This window comes from Cyprinus carpio, chromosome B8 (genome assembly GCF_018340385.1).
Source record: "Cyprinus carpio isolate SPL01 chromosome B8, ASM1834038v1, whole genome shotgun sequence".
NCBI lineage: Eukaryota > Metazoa > Chordata > Actinopteri > Cypriniformes > Cyprinidae > Cyprinus > Cyprinus carpio.
Genome location: NC_056604.1, coordinates 4,903,454 through 4,921,716, shown reverse-complemented (window position 1 = coordinate 4,921,716; position 18,263 = coordinate 4,903,454). Strand labels below are relative to the sequence as shown.

At 35.9% G+C, this 18,263-nt stretch overlaps 1 protein-coding gene across 3 annotated transcripts; it reads left to right on the top strand.

The window, feature by feature from the left end:
• The first annotated feature begins 4,689 nt into the window (after positions 1-4,689).
• LOC109065363 (histone deacetylase 6-like) lies at positions 4,690-18,065 on the top strand. Of its 3 annotated transcripts, XM_042729321.1 has the most exons (29): positions 4,690-4,840; positions 4,982-5,185; positions 5,611-5,730; positions 6,985-7,095; positions 7,966-8,051; positions 8,467-8,551; positions 8,632-8,672; positions 8,760-8,856; positions 9,093-9,190; positions 9,276-9,380; positions 9,770-9,838; positions 9,939-10,065; positions 10,311-10,376; positions 10,464-10,523; positions 10,610-10,699; positions 10,783-10,889; positions 10,965-11,032; positions 11,515-11,641; positions 11,765-11,893; positions 12,040-12,208; positions 12,355-12,557; positions 13,778-13,970; positions 14,052-14,201; positions 14,613-14,787; positions 14,899-15,254; positions 15,352-15,492; positions 16,491-16,637; positions 17,002-17,130; positions 17,316-18,065. In XM_042729321.1, exons 3-29 carry the CDS (start codon positions 5,668-5,670, stop codon positions 17,382-17,384), a joined length of 3,261 nt encoding a protein of 1,086 aa, XP_042585255.1. In that variant the 5' UTR covers positions 4,690-4,840; positions 4,982-5,185; positions 5,611-5,667; the 3' UTR covers positions 17,385-18,065. The 3 variants fall into 3 exon arrangements, with proteins under 3 accessions (XP_042585255.1, XP_042585256.1, XP_042585254.1); XM_042729322.1 differs by having other exon boundaries at positions 4,806-5,185; positions 5,635-5,730; XM_042729320.1 differs by lacking the exons at positions 4,690-4,840; positions 4,982-5,185; positions 5,611-5,730 and having other exon boundaries at positions 6,843-7,095.
• The last annotated feature ends 198 nt before the right edge of the window (positions 18,066-18,263 follow it).

Here is an 18,263-nt window from a genome sequence, read left to right as displayed (position 1 = left end):
TAATAGCTAAATGTCAATGCACTGTATACAAAACATCAAATCATGTGCAATTATTTTAAAGAAAGAACAAACACACTTTTCAAGTTTGTTTAATTTGAAAAGCTTGAAAGATGACAAATATTACAACACTTTTTTGAAGCAATAGTGTAGCATGTCCATAGTTGTAAAACTAAAAAAACAAAAACAAAAAACAAAACAAAAGAGTTTGGGGTCAGTAAGATATGTTTTTTTAAAGAAATTAAAACTTCTGTTCAGCAAGGATGCAATAAATTGCTCAAAAGCAACAGTAAAGGCATTTATAATGTTAGAGAATTTTAAATAAAAGCTGTTCTTTTAAACTATTTATCAAAGAATCCTGAAAAAAATGTATGACTGCAAAACTGTTTCAGCATTAATAATAATCAGAAATGTTTCTTGAGCATCAAATCAGCATATTAGAATGATTTCTGAAGGATCATGTGACACTGAAGACTGGAGTCTTCAGCTTGGCATCATGGAAATAAATTATAATATGTTCAAATAGAAAACTGTTATTTTAAATAGTAATAATATTTCGCATTATTACTGTTTTTACTGTATTTCTGATCAAATATATGCAGCCTTGGTGAGCATAAGAGATTTCTTTCAGAAACCAACCCCAAACTTTTAAATGGTAGTGTATATATAGACTGCCTTTACTTTTTTGCGTGTTTGTAATGACTTTTCTTTAACGTTCTTTAACACTTTTCTTTGTGGGATTTGTAAGCAGTTTTTTTAAAGTGTTGTATAGAAAATGAATGCAGTTTACAAATAAACATTTACGTGAAGCATCTTTTTGTTTTGCATTTACTGTAAATCTTGACAATCTATACAAGAGGAGCGTGAAGACTCGCTTGAACGCTGTTTGAATTCAAAACGGTCTCCATATCAAAGTGGAAAGGCTCCTTAACGTAACTGCATCGTAACAGACGTTTGATATTGTGGTTGTGGTTTTTCTATGGCTCCATTGTGAGCTCTGCAGCCTGCATGAATAAGCTTGTAGTGGGAGTTCAACAGTTAAGATGACAGTGCCATGACAGCAAATATGCAAATCCAGCACTTTCCATAGCACAGCAGAGAAGGTCAAGTGCTGCTCCAAAATCATAGTGGATTAGTAGTGTCAAAATTCGTAAATATATATGCTGTTTCACTGCCAATTAGTTCAGACAGGAGAAACATTTCTTCAACAGTATTTGCTTATCATGGGAGACACATCGTCTATGATCTATCGTCTTCAACAGTCTGAAACACATTGTAGTTTAGTTCTGCAAATCACAGGCAAATTTATAGATGTTCCACTTTCTTGTTTATGTCATATGTTGCTCCCTAACCAGTGTAGTATCTTGAATTCCATTAAAAGTACAGTTGTGGATTGTGTTGCAAAGATGTTGCTATGTTGTTGCTAAGGGGTTCCAAGTGGTTGTTTACAAGTCAGAATCATAACTCTGACTGTTGTTATGGCAGAAATGGCATTTAGTGTCAAGAAAGGATTACCCCATATGGCAAAAAAGATTTATATATATATATATATATATATATATATATATATATATATATATATATATATATATATATATATATATACACACACACACACACACACTGGTGCTGTTCACATAATATGAATATCATCAAAAAGTTGATTTATTTCACTAATTCCATTCAAAAAGTGAAACTTGTATATTATATTCATTCATTACTCACGGACTGATATATTTCAAATGTTTATTGTTAATGTTAATTTTGATGATTATAAGTGACAACTAAGGAAATTCCCAAATTCAGTATCTCAGAAAATTAGAATATAACTTAAGACCAATACAAAGAAAGGATTTTTAGAAATCTTGGCCAACTGAAAAGTATGAACATGAAAAGTATGAGCATGTACAGCACTCAATACTTAGTTGGGGCTCCTTTTGCCTGAATTACTGCAGCAATGCGGCGTGGCATGGAGTCGATCAGTCTGTGGCACTTCTCAGGTGTTATGAGAGCCCAGGTTGCTCTGATAGTGGCCTTCAGCTCTTCTGCATTCTTGGGTCTGGTATATCGCATCTTCCTCTTCACAATACCCTATAGATTTTCTATGGGGTTAAGTTCAGGCGAGTTTGCTGGCCAATTAAGAACAGGGATACCATGGTCCTTAAACCAGGTACTGGTAGCTTTGGCACTGTGTGCAGGTGCCAAGTCCTGTTGGAAAATGAAATCTGAATCTCCATAAAGTTGGTCAGCAGCAGGAAGCATGAAGTGCTCTAAAACTTTATATATTTGTATATTGGTATTTGATGATATTCTAATTATATGACCAGCACCTGTATATATATATATATATATATATGTATATACACACACACACACACACACACACACACATTGAATGAGATTGAAACTTATATTTAGACTAAGATTTGTAATGATTTAATAATGCTTATAGAATATATTTGCTAAAATTATAACAGAATATATTTAAAAATGTATTTTTAAATAATATAGAAAAAAAAGACTAGATTATTGGTAGATATATTTAAGCGGGTATATTAAATATATTTTGAAACATATTAGCATAAAATGCATATATCTAGCGTTTTTAAAAATTTATATTTAAAATCATTTGAATATATATATATATATATATATATATATATATATATATATATATATATATATATACACACACACACATATATGTATGCTATATTTCCAACATCTTTGAACCAAACTAAATATATTTTCAATTTTAAAAATAAATGTCACTGAGCTTCACTGTTTACAACCATAGATTTAGCGTATATTTACAATATATGTTGGTTGGATTTATTTTTTGATTTTAGATTTTTGCTACATGGGAATGTTTGGCTGTTGTGTGTGGTTGCCAGGGTGTTGCTATGCAGTTTCTAAGGTGTTCTGAGTGTTATTAAGATGCTGTGATGTGGCTAAGTGGTTGCTCCAACCTGTTATGGCAGACATCACATTTAGCGTCCAGAAAGGTCACCCAAACACACACACACACTACAATCCCAGCATCTCTGAGCCAACAAATTGGCTTTATTGCGTGCATTGTTCCATGCCGGTCTGGGAAAAGGCCTCAGCGCTGTGGAAGAGGGGTTTCTGTGTGAGCTGAGCTCTGGTTGGCGATGATATCTCAGATAGTGCCCCTCCCCTCTCCTCCATCTGTTTCCATCTCTCATGGTTGACCACATAGCTCTGCTCCCCTGGCTTCTAGTGGAGCCTCATTGTGCAACGCAGGCGGCTTCTGGTTTTCCGGACTCTATAAAAAAATATGCAAAAGGGAAAGGGAGATGCACAGAAAGAGGCTGCAACCAATGGCATGGGCGTTTTTTCAAGCCTGGTGCACAAGACACATCGTTCGCTTTTTTCTGTCATGTGCTTCCTCCATTCAGGGTGAAGCCGTGTTATCTGGTGGAGTCGGCACCATAGTGAGGGGGAAATGCTACTGAATGACTGGGAGAGATTAGCAACCACAGGACAGGTCCAGCCGACACGTACAGGCCTGAACGTTAGCGCTCGCAACCTCTTTTCCATTCACGGAACAGACTGACAAACACAAGAAGGGCTTAAATGGGGATTTTTAGTCAAATTATCACATCTTTCCATCTGATCTGCACAGGTTTCAGGGCCAGAGCCCTCCTCGGGAAGGCTTTTCTGTTTAAAATCTATAGAGGCGATGTCTCAGTATGCCGAATAAACTGCTTTTGTGTGCAAAAATGTGATGGCCTCCACCAAGGGTCAAAATTTTGCTGGTTGACCTCATTGACCCCCCATTCCTCCACTGACAGCCATTCAAATGTAGCTGATGAAATATTTTATTGTAGTTACTTTATTAGTGCCTGTTTGTTTTTTGTTTTCTAGAATGACATCAATTTAATCAATTATTAGTAATATATTTAAATAATCTTATTCTTATACAAATTAAAATGCTCGAAAAAAATATTTTTTCCCACTCAAAATAAATCATGGGTACTTCATTTAATATATCGCAAAAAAATAAAAAATAAATAAATAAATCTCAGTTTCTGTTTTTTTTTGTTTATGTTTTTTTGATTAAGGATCATAATTACAGCATAGATAAGAAAATTTTGTAGATGCCACAGAGCCCCAAATATGATATTCCTTGAGCGAGGAACCATCACCTTAACATGTAAAATAAAGCTATACATTTTCATTTATAATTTATACTGTGAAAATGGGTATATTACAGTAATTATAATTTTATAAATATGCATGAAATATTATTTGGAAAATATTTAGTTTCTATTACATTACATCATCATGTTTTATTTGGTACTCAATATAGTAATATACTGTAAGGTGTAGTATTTGTTTGTGTCTTTGTTTATTATTTTAATAAAGTTTATTCCATGCGATCCACAGTCCCTCACATAAATTAAGAAGAACAAAAAAGAAGAATTAAGTTATTAAAATAGATAAATAAAAGAACCAGGGTGTACCTGTGTGCACACTTCTATCTCTGAATCTGTCTTTGAGAATTTCGATACATGTGAAGTCTCAACGCTCGGTACGCGACACTGACCTCCAGCGTTGTTCTTAACAGCAGACAGCATCGAGCGCGCGCTGTGCGTTAATGACGTAATTTCAGTGCGCCTGCTCGCGCGCCTAGTAGAAAAACAAACGGGAAGAATGGTAGTTAACGTAAAGAGCGCAGTGATAAAGAGGGCGGGGTGCAGCGACGAAGAAGCGCCGTTTGGTTTGGAACGCTGTGTACGCGCCCCCTCGAGGATAAACTGCTTTATGTCGCATAGGAAATAGTTCATAGAAACATATTCGCTTCTACTGCTCTGCACAGGTGGGAGTGTTAGCCGTTAGCATCTCCAAACAAAACATTGTTGTGCTGTTTTCATACCCTTTCTAGTGAATATTGATGTTACAGTTGTATTTGCTATGCGGTCCCCATTTCGCTACGTTCATGTTGCACTTTTATGTCCAGTCCAGAAAATAACATCAGGCACGGAAACTTAGGAAAGCAGAGAGCTTGGCTCAAATGACTGGCAGATTGGTCTTTTTTATATATATATATATATATATATATATATAATATCTGAATTTCAAAGTGGGTTTTGGCCAACGGCATAAGAATCTGACAGAAAATCTGTTCATATCTTCTCATACACATCACACATTTCTGAAAGCAGTAAGTAAAACCTGTTCTGTACATTCTTCAGACATCTGTCACTTTCATTTTTCCAGACGTTTTTTTTTGTTTGTTTTTTTTATGAAAGAAAATAAATTGGTCTGGTTTGTACGTCTCATTAAATATGCAAATATCTTGCCCGTGATGTCGAATTTGTGGATAAGAACGTCTCATTAAATATGCAAATATCTTGCTAATTGTGTTATTATTATTATTATTTGATCTTTTTACAAATAAATAATATGATATAAACGCTTATCATGTTATGAACTGCCATGTATTTGTTTCATAGCGACAACAGCAAATTCTTGAGTTATTTATTCTGTATATGCAATAAAACTAAGTGTAGCATCTGCAATAACCACCTCTATTTTGTTATTAAATTATTAGTACTTTCATATAAATGATCTTTCTTATACATGCAGTTTGGGACGTTTGACTTTCTCAAGGTTTTTGGTGGGGATCTACAAAATCCTCAGCTGATGGATCCTGTTCCAGATAACAAAGGATCTGCACGATCACCAAGAGGAACACCAGAAACCAAAGTGAGAGAATGTTTAATTTTTACATTGCCAGAAGAAATTCATGTTGACTATTTAAATGAATAGTTCACCTAAAAAAAATAAAATAAAATACTCCCCCTTAGGGCATCCATTTTTTTTTTTCATCTGAATAGATTTGGAGAAATTTAGCATTGCATCAGTTGCTCACCATTGGATCCTTTGCAGTGAATGGGTGCCGTAAGAATGAGAGTCCAAACTGCTGAGTGTTGGTTGCATGTTTGTAAGAAACAAATCAATCAAGATATTTTTCTCTTTATCCATAATATGCACCGTGAAAAAAAAAAAAAAAGTGGTGTCCTGAGAGGTGGGGGAAGGAAGTTCAAATATTATGTCCTTGCATTTTGGCCAGAAGAGAAGGTTTAAAAATTTAAAACGATTTAAAATGATGTTTTTGTTTCTTAAACCCATGCATCTTTTCACAAGATGTTAGCTGATGGACTGGAGAGGTATGGATTACTTGTGGATTATTGTGATGTTTTTATCAGCTGTTTGGACTCTCATTCTGACGGCACCCATTCACTGCAGAGATCGATTGTGATGTAAATGATGTAATGCTAAATTTCTCCAAATCTGTTCTGATGAAAAAGCTAGTGCTGTCAAACAATTAATTGCAATTAATCTCATCCAAAATAAAAGTTTTTGTTTGCATAATATATGTATGTGTACTGTGTATATTATGTATATATAAATGCACACATATAGTATATATTTTGGAAATATTTACACGTCTATAAATTTATATATTTATATTATATATATGTAAATATATTTAATATATAAAGTAACACATTTTTCTTAAATATATAGATGCATGTGTTTGTATTTATATATACATAATAAATATACACAGTATACACACATGTATTATGCAAACAAAAACTTTTATTTTGGATGCGATTAATTGTTTGACAGAACTAAACAAAACAAACTCATCTACATCTTGGATGGCCTGTAGCCAGGTGTGTTATTATTTTCACTTTTGGATGAAGTATTCCTTTAAGACTGTGTTCAGCACCTTTATGTTGATCATTTGCTGTTTTGATCAGTGTGTACATGAGTAGTTTCATTCAAAGGTTAATCATTTACAGATATTCTTGAAGTTTGCCCACTTGATCTATGCAGTGTCTTGCTGTGTTTTGCTCATTCTTAAATGTCAGATGTGGGAGCCAGTGCTTTATTTGGATTCCTGTTTTAGGCTGCGTGCAAATCTCCCTAAAAGACCTTTGTGCTCTCCAGAGAGAAAACAACAATCCAAACCATAAGAAGAATTTACAGGAGGCGCGGAGGAAGGGCAGAATGGATCGGAGCAAAGAGGAGGAAGAGATGAGCAATGAGCTCCAAAACTTGGTAAACACCTTATCACAGTCACTGTGTTTTCTCAAGGATATTGTCAAGAATCGTCTGTATTATATTTGAAAGAAAATTTAAAGCAAAATTCATTTTGCATAAACAATAACAACAACAGCCTGTTTTTTTCAGTTATTGCAACATTATTTTTCTTGCAATTTATTCTGCTTTTCCTGCCTAGTTCTCTCAATTCTTGCCTTGTCCAGTAGCTTACATAGTATTTCATAAAGCTAGCGTTACTGTACTTAACCTGTTAACTATACGGGACGCCTACGTTTACTTCACTAAATCCTTATCTAATCATGACAAACTATATATCGTTGGAAAGGTCTAAGACTCCTAAATAGATATTTTACCAATGTTTTTTGTTAAAAAATTATGTAGGAAAGGTAATAGATTAATTTATGGCAAGAGTGCACCCTCAAAAATCTACATAACAGGAGTTCTGACCTTGTCAAAAAAAAAGTCTTCTTCGTTGCCTTTTTCTCTGTCACACTTTAGAAATAATCAGAAATGATATATCAACTGAAAACTTAAAATTTCAAAATTCATCCTTTAAAACCCATTTTAAAATCAAACGTTGCATTACCACGAAAATGGTACATCAATATCATGTTATAAAATGTTTTTGTTCATGAATTATAAAAATTTTAGTTTGGAAAGTGCGCTTTCAAGTCTATGTTCAAAAATGTGAGTGACAGTTAAGGGGTTAACTACTTTAGATTGCAAGTAACTTGTAGCATGGCAAAACCATTTTGCACATGATCAGTTACGCACATGCAGTATTTTCTTTTATCAGTGTGAGAATGCAAGCTCAGAGATGGAATGCTTTTGGAACGTCTGTTTAAATGTTTTTGGGATGTTTTTTAGGATGTTCGTGGTAAGACTAAAGCAACAGGAACAGGTCTTGTCTACGTAGATGCCTTTACTCGCTTTCACTGCCTCTGGGATGCCAGGTGATGCTTCACAATGGTTAAATTAATAATAGTTTGTCTAAAACTGAAAATTCTGTCTCTCTTTTATTTTTCTTTCTTTTAATTAAAGGGAAAGTTGACCCAAAAATGAAATTCTGTCATTAATTACTCACCCTCAAGACGACGTTCGTTCGTCTTCGGAGCACAAATTCATTTTTGGGTGAACTGTCCCTTTAAGACTCTCCAGTAGATGCTATGAAGCATCTAAAAACAGAACGTTCTAATCATGCATTAAGCTTATATCAACTTGAATTGAGCATTCGTTTGAAGATGCCTTAAAATAGTATTTTTAGTGATTTGTTCCAAAAAAGTTGCACTTATTCTTGATACTTAACCTCATTTCAAATTGTTAATAAAAGTTATTCTGTAACAGTGGGTTGGATGTCTTTGTTTTCAGTCACCCGGAGTGTCCAGCGAGAGTGAGCACTGTGATGGAGATGCTGGAGACGGAAGGTCTGCTGGGACGCTGTGTACGAGTAGAGGTAGAGATACTCTTGTAGCGATGATGTTATTGTTTACAGGTTTGTACCCGAGTTTTAATAGCTTTAGTTTTGTGTTTTAGGCCAGAGCTGTGTCAGAAAATGAGCTGTTACTCGTTCATACGTAAGTTTATATGCAAGATTGACACCGTTAATCGAGTTGGTTTATGATTATCTCACGCCACTTGGGGGAATGTGTTGTGTGCAATAGGAAGGAGTATGTAGAGCTGATGAAATCCTCTCAGAAGATGACAGAGGACGAGCTGAAGACTCTAGCTGATAAATATGACTCTGTCTTCCTGCATCCTGTAAGTCTTCACCAGTCCTGTGCTTATTATTCCATTCCCAATGTTTCAGTGTTCATCTAAATCCAGTACATTCCCTGATGTTTCTTAAAGTCAACATGATAATATTGACTATATTATTGAACGAATCAAAGTCTCTTTTGGCTTCTTTTTTTTTTCTTTTTTTTAAATGATACAAAATAATAAAACATAATACTTATAATGTAGTTTTTGGTAGTTCATTTTTGGAATTCCACCAGGAATTTTTCACCTGTGCCTGTCTGGCGGTGGGATCAGTTCTCCAGCTGGTGGATAAGGTGATGACATCGCAGCTGCGTAACGGCTTCTCCGTCAGCAGGTCTCGTTGCATCTGTTGTTCTTAGCTGTTCTAATATAGCTCATTGATCTATGTTTGAGTTACTGTTTTTTTCCTGTACATGCAGACCTCCTGGTCACCACGCTCACGCAGATAAGATGAACGGCTACTGTATGTTTAACCATCTGGCCATAGCAGCGCGCTACGCTCAGAAACAGCATGGAGTTAAACGGTGAGAGTCTGCATTTTGCTGTACCGTCACATTTTTATTATTTATTAGACTTTTTGAAATTAACCTTACATTCTTGATGAGCGATTCATAGATGCACATCTACAGTAGTGTAGATATAAAAATGTGTGTTTTCGTATTTTTCCATCAAACATAATGACTTTCTTCACCTCTGAAATGTCTTTTTTTTTGCTGATGTGCCCAAGGCTGCACAGGCGACAGAAAATATTAATAAAAGATATGAATTAATATGCAGAATTGATCTAATCAAATTTAGAATCTGGTCCTACATTTATTTCCTACAAAAATATGTTACACTACAGAAACTGAATGTGTTGGAAACACAGTTTCATGAAATTTATAGCATGAGTTGTACCTTTTACCTCCTTCAGAGTTCTAATTGTGGATTGGGATGTGCATCACGGACAGGGAATCCAGTATATTTTTGAAGAGGATCCCAGGTAAATTTGTCCGTATGTTATATATTACGTCATATTGCGTTTATTCTGTATGAATGTCTGTCATTTCTAAAGATTCTCTCTCTGTCTTCCCGTGTGGCAGTGTGCTGTATTTCTCAGTGCACAGATATGAAGACGGATCGTTCTGGCCGCACCTCAAGGAGTCTGACAGCAGTTCAGTGGGTTCAGGAGCAGGACAGGGCTATAATATCAACCTGCCCTGGAACAAGGTACACCACGCTAATTTACTCTGCCTGTCAGTGTTTACATGACTCATTTCAAGAGATTAACAAATGGATATTTGCATACAGAAATCCTGAAGACATCTGTTTAAATGAAAAAGTCAGAGTTGAAAATGGTCATGCAAAAAAAAATATCACTAATATTATACTGGATTATAAGTGAAAAAATAAAATGCTATGGTAGTGTGGTGAGTTGGTGCTGAATGTGACCTGATCTTTTTATTTAACTGCAGATAGGGATGGAGGATGGAGATTACGTCACAGCTTTCCAGCAGCTACTCCTGCCTGTGGCGTATGAGGTACAGCTGTCAGATCAGTCACCTGCACATCTGAATGAATGCTTTATTGTTTATTAATGACTGATCTCTTGTGTATGTGCTGCACAGTTCCAGCCTCAGCTGGTGTTAGTGGCGGCCGGATTTGACTCTGTGATTGGTGACCCAAAGGTGAGATGCTCATCTTCAGTTTCTTTAATATAATTTTTAAAAAAACTCTGTGCATTTGAATTCTTTAAAAAATTCTTTATGTCTAGGGTGAGATGCGAGTGAGTCCACAGTGCTTCTCCATCCTGACCCACATGCTGAAAGGTGTAGCTCAGGGACGACTTGTGCTGGCTCTTGAGGTACGATCGTATTATGCCATGAGAGAATAAAATCTTCTTCTCTGGGGTTAACATCTCAGACTCACTAGTGTTTCTTCTGTTAGGGTGGATATAACCTCCAGTCCATAGCGGAGGGTGTTTGTGCTAGTGTGAGTTCACTGCTGGGTGACCCTTGCCCTCATCTGATCTCTCCCGGTGCTCCGAGCGAAAGGTGAGCGAACTGAGGAACACATTCTCTTAGTGTTATTCCCTGTTTGCTCTGTTTTATTCTGAGGTTTTGTTGCAGTGCCCTGAAGTCCATCTCAAAGACCATCTCAGCCTTGTATCCATTTTGGAAGAGCCTTCAGACGTTTGGTAAGAATTGCCAAAAGACAAGAATTATTATTTACAAATAAACTGATTAAATCACCATCATTATATTGGTGCAGATATGAAACATTAAGACTCAATAAAAAGTACAGTTTGATATGATGGAAAATTTTGTTACTAAATACATTTATTAATAAATAAATATATTTATTTATTTATTTTATAAAAACCTATCTTTACCAAAAAAAAAAGTATGTATTTTTAAAATCCCCTAATATTTAATTGGCTAGAAATTGCCCTCTATAAAAATCTCTACAAAATGATCTTTAAAAATCTCCATCACAAATCACTGGAAAAAACACCATGGAAGTTCATTGGTCATTGATGTTTTAAAGGGACATTATATTATTGTCATCTTCACATATAAAGAAAGCATTCATCACCATTTTTGTTCAGAAATTGTAAGACTAACAGACACAAATATTTCTGTTTTCTGCGGTTCTTGAATGTGTGTGTTTGATCTTCAGAGGGTGGTCCTCTTTTTGATGTGGTTGTCCTGTCTGCTATGTTGTTTGCCTGCGTGAAGGCTTCCTCTCTGATCACTGGACTAGTTTATGACCAGAGAATGATGCTTCATCACAACATGTGGGATGGGTGAGAGCGTTAATCACATAACACCACAGTATCCCTGTGAAAAGTGACAGTTGTCTTTTTTTGAGTGGTTTGATTACTTGGTTGTACATAACATATAAGATGAGGACGTACTGATTCCCACAGTCATCATCCTGAGCTCCCTCAGAGAATTTCACGCATCTTTTGCCAGCATGAGGAGTTGGGTCTGCTGTCCCGTTGCCTTCGGATACCAGCTCGCCTAGCAACAGAAGAAGAGCTGGCACTCTGTCACAGGTGACATTCAAATGAGTAAATCAATATCGACCACATGAAATACAAATCTCCATTTAGTTTCCCCAATCCTGTTTAGTGGTGATTTTTTACTAAAATTAATGTTATACATCGCATTTGATCCAATTCGTGTCTGTTTATCTCTTTAGTTCTGAGCACATAAGCAATATAAAGAGTACAGAGCACATGAAACCCAGAGATCTGCACCGACTGGGAAACGATTACAACTCCATCTACATCTGTAATGAGAGCTATACCTGCGCCCTGATGGCTGCTGGGTCGTGTTTTAACTCCGTACAGGCCATACTCACAGGCCAGGTGTGTCATATTGTGAACTTCATAAGTAATAATCTTTTTTAACATGTTTCGGTATACTGTATAATGTATTCAGTATACTGTATGCCACAGAAGTACTGCTTGAATTTGTTCCCAGATCTCCTCAGTTGTTTTTTTTGGTCATGTAGGTGAGAAACGGTGTGGCCATAGTCCGTCCTCCTGGTCACCATGCAGAGAAAGACACAGCTTGTGGTTTCTGTTTCTTTAATACGGCTGCTTTGACCGCACGCTACGCTCAGTGCATCACTCACAAGTCCCTGCGCGTCCTCATCCTCGATTGGGATGTTCATCATGGAAACGGCACACAGCACATCTTTGAGGAGGATGACAGGTTTGTCCAGTCCAACAGTCAACCATAATTAAATACAGTAGTGGCCTGGATCAGTGCTGTTAGTGTTAACTCAAAAGCTAAATTGATACATTAAAATTAAAAAGATGGAATAATAATAATAATAATATAATTAATGTAGTAATAATAGTAGTAATGATTAATGAAGGTGGTGACATGATTTATTATAATACTAAAGTAAAAATGAAAACTAAAAAAAGAATATAAAAAGCATAAAAATAAAAGAAAAATATTTAAAATCTGAATAAATACGATTATAGGACAGTCACCACTGATAAGCTACTACTAAATATTGTAGAAACTTAATTTTCTGTAAAGTTGCTTTGCAACTATTTGTATCGTTAAAAAGTGCTATACAAATAAACTTGAATGGGATTTAGACATGTGCCGGTATTCGGTAATGCGATATATCACAGAAATTAATATGCATGATATTGTTATCGTGGGCACTTCTAAATACCGTGAATAATTATACATTACAAATAATGCAGAATTTGGGATGCATTTTAAGAATACTTTTCTCAACAACTGGTCAGAATGCACAACTGTATGCTGTATGCTGTATAAAAGTATTATGACAGTTTTTAATAATGCAGAATTTGGGATGCATTTTAAGAATACTTTTTTTTAATACCTTGATAAAAGCATTAGTCATTAATCGAAACATGAAAATTTGATACCGGTATCTCCCTAATTGAATTGAATAAATGCTATAATAGTATATAAATAAAACACTAGTCAGGATTCCAAAGTCAGGTATTCTTAAAAGGTCCATAATTTACAATTTGAAAAAGCCATATTTTAGTTTGCCTAAAAATAAACCAGCTGTTTTGCTATTGTACCTTTGAGACTTCTGAATGGAAGTTATCTTTTATGTTTGATTGGTCAACCTATTTGCATTTTAATTGACTAACAGTATGGATTTTTGGTCAGATCAAATCTAGTATTTAACTTCCACATCATTGAGCAATAGCCTGTTTACAAAGTTGCATTCATAAAACAGTCAGTGCTAAAGTGTCATGGTTAGTGCATCATAACCATGAATCTAAATGACTAATTTTTGCAGTTTTGCTTTGTCTGGGTGGATAGGCAAGAGGGGTTTGCATTATTAATGTGTCCTCTTTATGTTGTCAAATGTATAAATTTCGTTGTTTGAGATCAGTCACAAAGCTGAGCTATCAAATATCTTTCTGTTCTCTTAGTGTTCTGTACATCTCTCTGCATCGCTACGAAGATGGGACATTCTTCCCCAGTTCGGAGGATGCTAACTATGATAAGGTGGGGCAGGGGAAAGGCAGAGGATATAATGTCAACATCCCCTGGAATGGAGGAAAGATGGGAGACCCAGAATACTTGGCGGCTTTCCATCACATAGTGATGCCGATAGCCAGAGAGGTAAAAGCACATCATATGTTCATATTTTCCTGATGTTGTTTGGAGTTAAATACTAAATGAAAAGTGTTGTCTGTGTTCTAGTTTGCCCCAGAGCTGGTGCTGGTGTCTGCTGGGTTTGATGCAGCACGAGGTGATCCGTTAGGAGGGTATCAGGTGACCCCAGAGGGCTACGCCCACCTCACCCATCAGTTAATGAGCCTGGCTGCAGGAAGAGTGCTAGTCATACTGGAGGTGGGTTATTTTCACAATGTTTGTACTGTTGAGTTTTTCAGTGGCTTATGCTGAAATCAATACCTAGAGAATGTCTCTAGACACCAGACAAGTTGAAAGATGCCAAATGAGACATATCACTGTTTCCAATGTAAGAATAACTCATTTTCGAAAATTTGCTCATTGCGGCTAATTCTGGCTGGCAAAATCTTAGAATGATTACTGAAGGTTCACTTGACACTGAAGACTGGAGTAATGATGCTGAATCACAGGAATAAACTAGGCTACATTTTATAATATATTCAAATATGAAAATAATATTTTAAACTGTAATAATGATTCACAATATTACCGTTTTTCTGTATTTTTGATCAAATAATGAAGCCTTGGTGAGCATAAGAGACTTCTTTCATCTTACCCTTTTCTCCACAGGGAGGATATAACCTCACCTCCATCTCTGAGTCAATGTCCATGTGCACCAGTATGTTGCTGGGAGACTCTCCTCCACCTCTAGACCATCTGCCACCTCCAAAGACCAGTGCCACTGTCACGATTAACAATGTCCTGCGTGCTCTCGCCCCCTTCTGGAGCTCCCTGAGAATACAGAGTGAGCTTGCATATTGAAAAGTGTGCTTACTGTTAAGTCTAAAGAAATGAAATTGTAAGAACAGGATAATTATTTAAATGCAACATGCTTTTGTTTTTGTGTTTATATCAGTTCCAGAGTCACTTCGTTTGGCTTTGCCATCTCCTAAAGCAAAAGGCAAGCGGGCATCGGCGGGCAGGGGCAAGAAATCTCCTCGCCAGTCCACCCCTGCCCAAAGTCCTGGACAGACACTGCAGCATCTTGAGCAGTCCGGCCTTGATGAGCTCAGTAAGGACCTGCTCTCTCTGAATCTCAACACGAGTACCTCATCTAACCCCAGCCCAGCTTCAGTACCAATTGGAGGAGCCAGACGGAAGGTGAAGCCCACCCCACAGAGGGATTCAGCAGGCCGGGAGTCAGATTCACCCCTAAAACCCAAGTCAGAGAAAGCCAGAGCTGGAGACGACACGCATGCGGAGATTACGACAGTATAAACAGACACCTGGAAGCGTTCTCTAATGTCATTAGCAGTATGTTTTTGGTGACTAGTAATGTATTCATCATCAAAAATGATCTGTTGAACAGGACCGGACGATCCCAGAGTCTGTGGTCACTGGAAGTTCAGCTGCCGTGGATGGCCAGGAGAACTCGGTGCTGGAGGCTGCTGGAGGTCAAGCCACTATGGTGTCAGTCTTTGAAGTCTTTGGAGCACAAGCCACAGATTTGGTAACGTACTAAAGTTATGTTATATGCATAATAACATTGCGGTTAAATGTGACCCATACATTTAGTTAGTATTTTTTTATTATTTATTACTACTATTAAATATCTAAATAAATATTTTATAGTAGTAATAATAAAATATATATATATATAATATATAAATAAAGAAATATATATATATATATGTGTGTGTGTGTGTATATATATATATATATATATATGTATATATATATATATATATATATATATATATATATATTAAAAACAATAAAAATAAATGACATGTATATAGAATATTATATTTTTTTATTGTTTATGATGTATTATATTTAATTATTATGTATTTTTATTTTAAAATATAGATATATAAGTAGTATATAGATAAATACAAATTTAAATACAAAGATAATTAAGTAATAAAAATAATTTTAAAAATCTTAATTTTATTTTCCTCCTCTGTTTATATTATGTACAAATGGGTTACTTACAAATTTTTCTCTCTCTCTGATTGTATGTAATACATTACCATTTACATAGACATATGTACACCCTAAAGCTGGGTAGATTACTTACAACCGGTTTTATTAACAAAAATACAAGTTGTAGTACAAAATGCAGGTGCATTAAAAATTGCATTTTCACAGATTCCAATTAAATAAAAATTGTAAAAAAAAGTAACAAATGTAAAATTAAAGTTATTTAAAAAATTAATGTAAAATTAAAGTTATTTAAAAAATTTAAATTAATTTTAAAATCGCATCAATCAAAATAAAACACTTACGTAACTGTAGATTACATAATCCAGATACAAGTAATCATCTGATTTCATCTAATTACAAGTACATCATTTTTGGAATCTGATTACATAATCCAGATTACATGTAATCAGTTACTATCCAGCTCTGTATGTGTGTGTGTGTGTGTGTGTGTGTGTGTGAATTTAAGAATGTTGCTGTCACTGAATTTGAGTGGTGATCCAATCATGTGGCTTTTGTTGCTAGGACACAATGTATGTGGTGGACACGTTGCCATGGTGCCCACACTTGGAGTCAGTGCGACCGGTGCCCGCAGGTGGCATCGATGTCTTCCTGCCGTGTGAAGAGTGTGGAGGCGATACAGAAAACTGGATCTGCCTCTTCTGCTACAAGGTGACAGCTAATGACGCTCAAAGTCACAGCAAAAACAGCACATAGAATAGATGAGCCAAATTCATTCATGTAGCAGCTTTAGAGTGCTGAATGAAGTTTAGAGTTACGGCTTGTCACTGGCAACAGTGATGCACACTGGGTCTCATTCACTAAGCGTACATGCAAATGCAAAAAATGTGGGAAATGTATGAAAAAATGTATGATGTAAGGGAATGTACATCACTTCTATCCATATACGAGTTGTTAGTTTTTAGGAATGGACAGAAAATAGTGAATATATAAATTATTACCCATCAGGGAATACATGGAATTACATAGCTCCACTGTGTAAAATCAATCATTACAAAAATCATTTGTACCTCAGGTGCTCTGCGGGCGTTATGTGAAGCAGCACATGGTGACCCACGGGCAGGAGTCGGGTCACCCTATGGTGCTGAGCTTTGCTGACCACTCTGTCTGGTGCTACGCTTGTGAGTCATACGTCCACAACAAGGTGTGTGCCAACCAGATTACGGGCCTGGACTCTGCTGAATGATGAATGACAACATATTAATTTTGTATTGTTGTTGTAATGTTATACTTGATGAAATGAATTCAATTGTAACTGTCAGATTTAACATGCACATTTTCAGTGCATATGTACAACAACTGTGTCACTGTCTGTCTCCGCACACACAGGTGCTCCACGAAGCCAAAAATGCCGCTCACCTCATGAAGTTCGGAGAGGAGATTCCTCCTTTCAACTAAACCAGCAGAGAGAAGGAAGCGTGTGTTTGCATGCATGTGGATGCAGCGAAGAGACCAAACTGAACTGTAGTGGAAGCAAGTTTCTTCAGTTTATCTGTCTTCCTTCCTCACTTGTGTGTCTTGAACTTCTGTTTATATTTCATAGATTCTCCTTGTGCCAATTGTGAGGTTGTTTGCCAAAATACTGATTTTATTAACAGAATTTGTTTGATCTTGAAGGAAATCTTTGTTTTTAAAAGGTGCCCTCTCTACAAATTGTCATTGAAGTTTTTTTCAAAACAATACTTTGATTTTATAAAGAATTCTTTCAGAAGAACGGTAGCACGGTGCTTAAACCACACCAGCCAAAACAGTAATATTTAGCGTTTCAAATGTATTACATTCTCAATGCACAACCAACAGCATTTGCACCGCACTGTTAAAGCATTCCTGTTTTCATTGTATGACTCCGGGCAATGACGATCAAACTGTGGAAATGACAAAACCACCTTAAACTGAAAGCAATAAATAGTGCAATATTTACTTAAACAGCATCTGAGGACAGGCTGTAATGAGTTACTTTGTGTTTCTTTTCTTTTTTTTATGTTTATTTTTGCAGAAACACAGTGATTCAAACCTTTGGAAACTCTCACTTTGTAACTCTTGATACATGTTGCATTCTAAATAAAAACTCTTCTGTTCCATGCTTCTTCTGTTCTGTAACTATACACTCTCAGAAAAAAGGTACATAAGCTGTCACTGGGCCAGTACCCTTTCAAAAGGTACACCTTTGTACCTTATTTACCCATTAAGGTTGCAATACTAGTGCCAAATGTGTACAAATAAGAAATATTTATAAATACAATATTAGATATATTAGACCGTTAATAAATATATATA

Bases quoted from the DNA above. Each gene is read 5' to 3' on its own strand.
- LOC109065363 (XM_042729320.1), top strand. From the start codon at position 6,865: ATGCAGTGTCTTGCTGTGTTTTGCTCATTCTTAAATGTCAGATGTGGG. The intron at 14,202-14,612 runs GTGGGTTATTTT...TTTTCTCCACAG, and splicing joins GAGTGCTAGTCATACTGGAG to GGAGGATATAACCTCACCTC. The intron at 15,493-16,490 runs GTAACGTACTAA...TTTTGTTGCTAG, and splicing joins GAGCACAAGCCACAGATTTG to GACACAATGTATGTGGTGGA.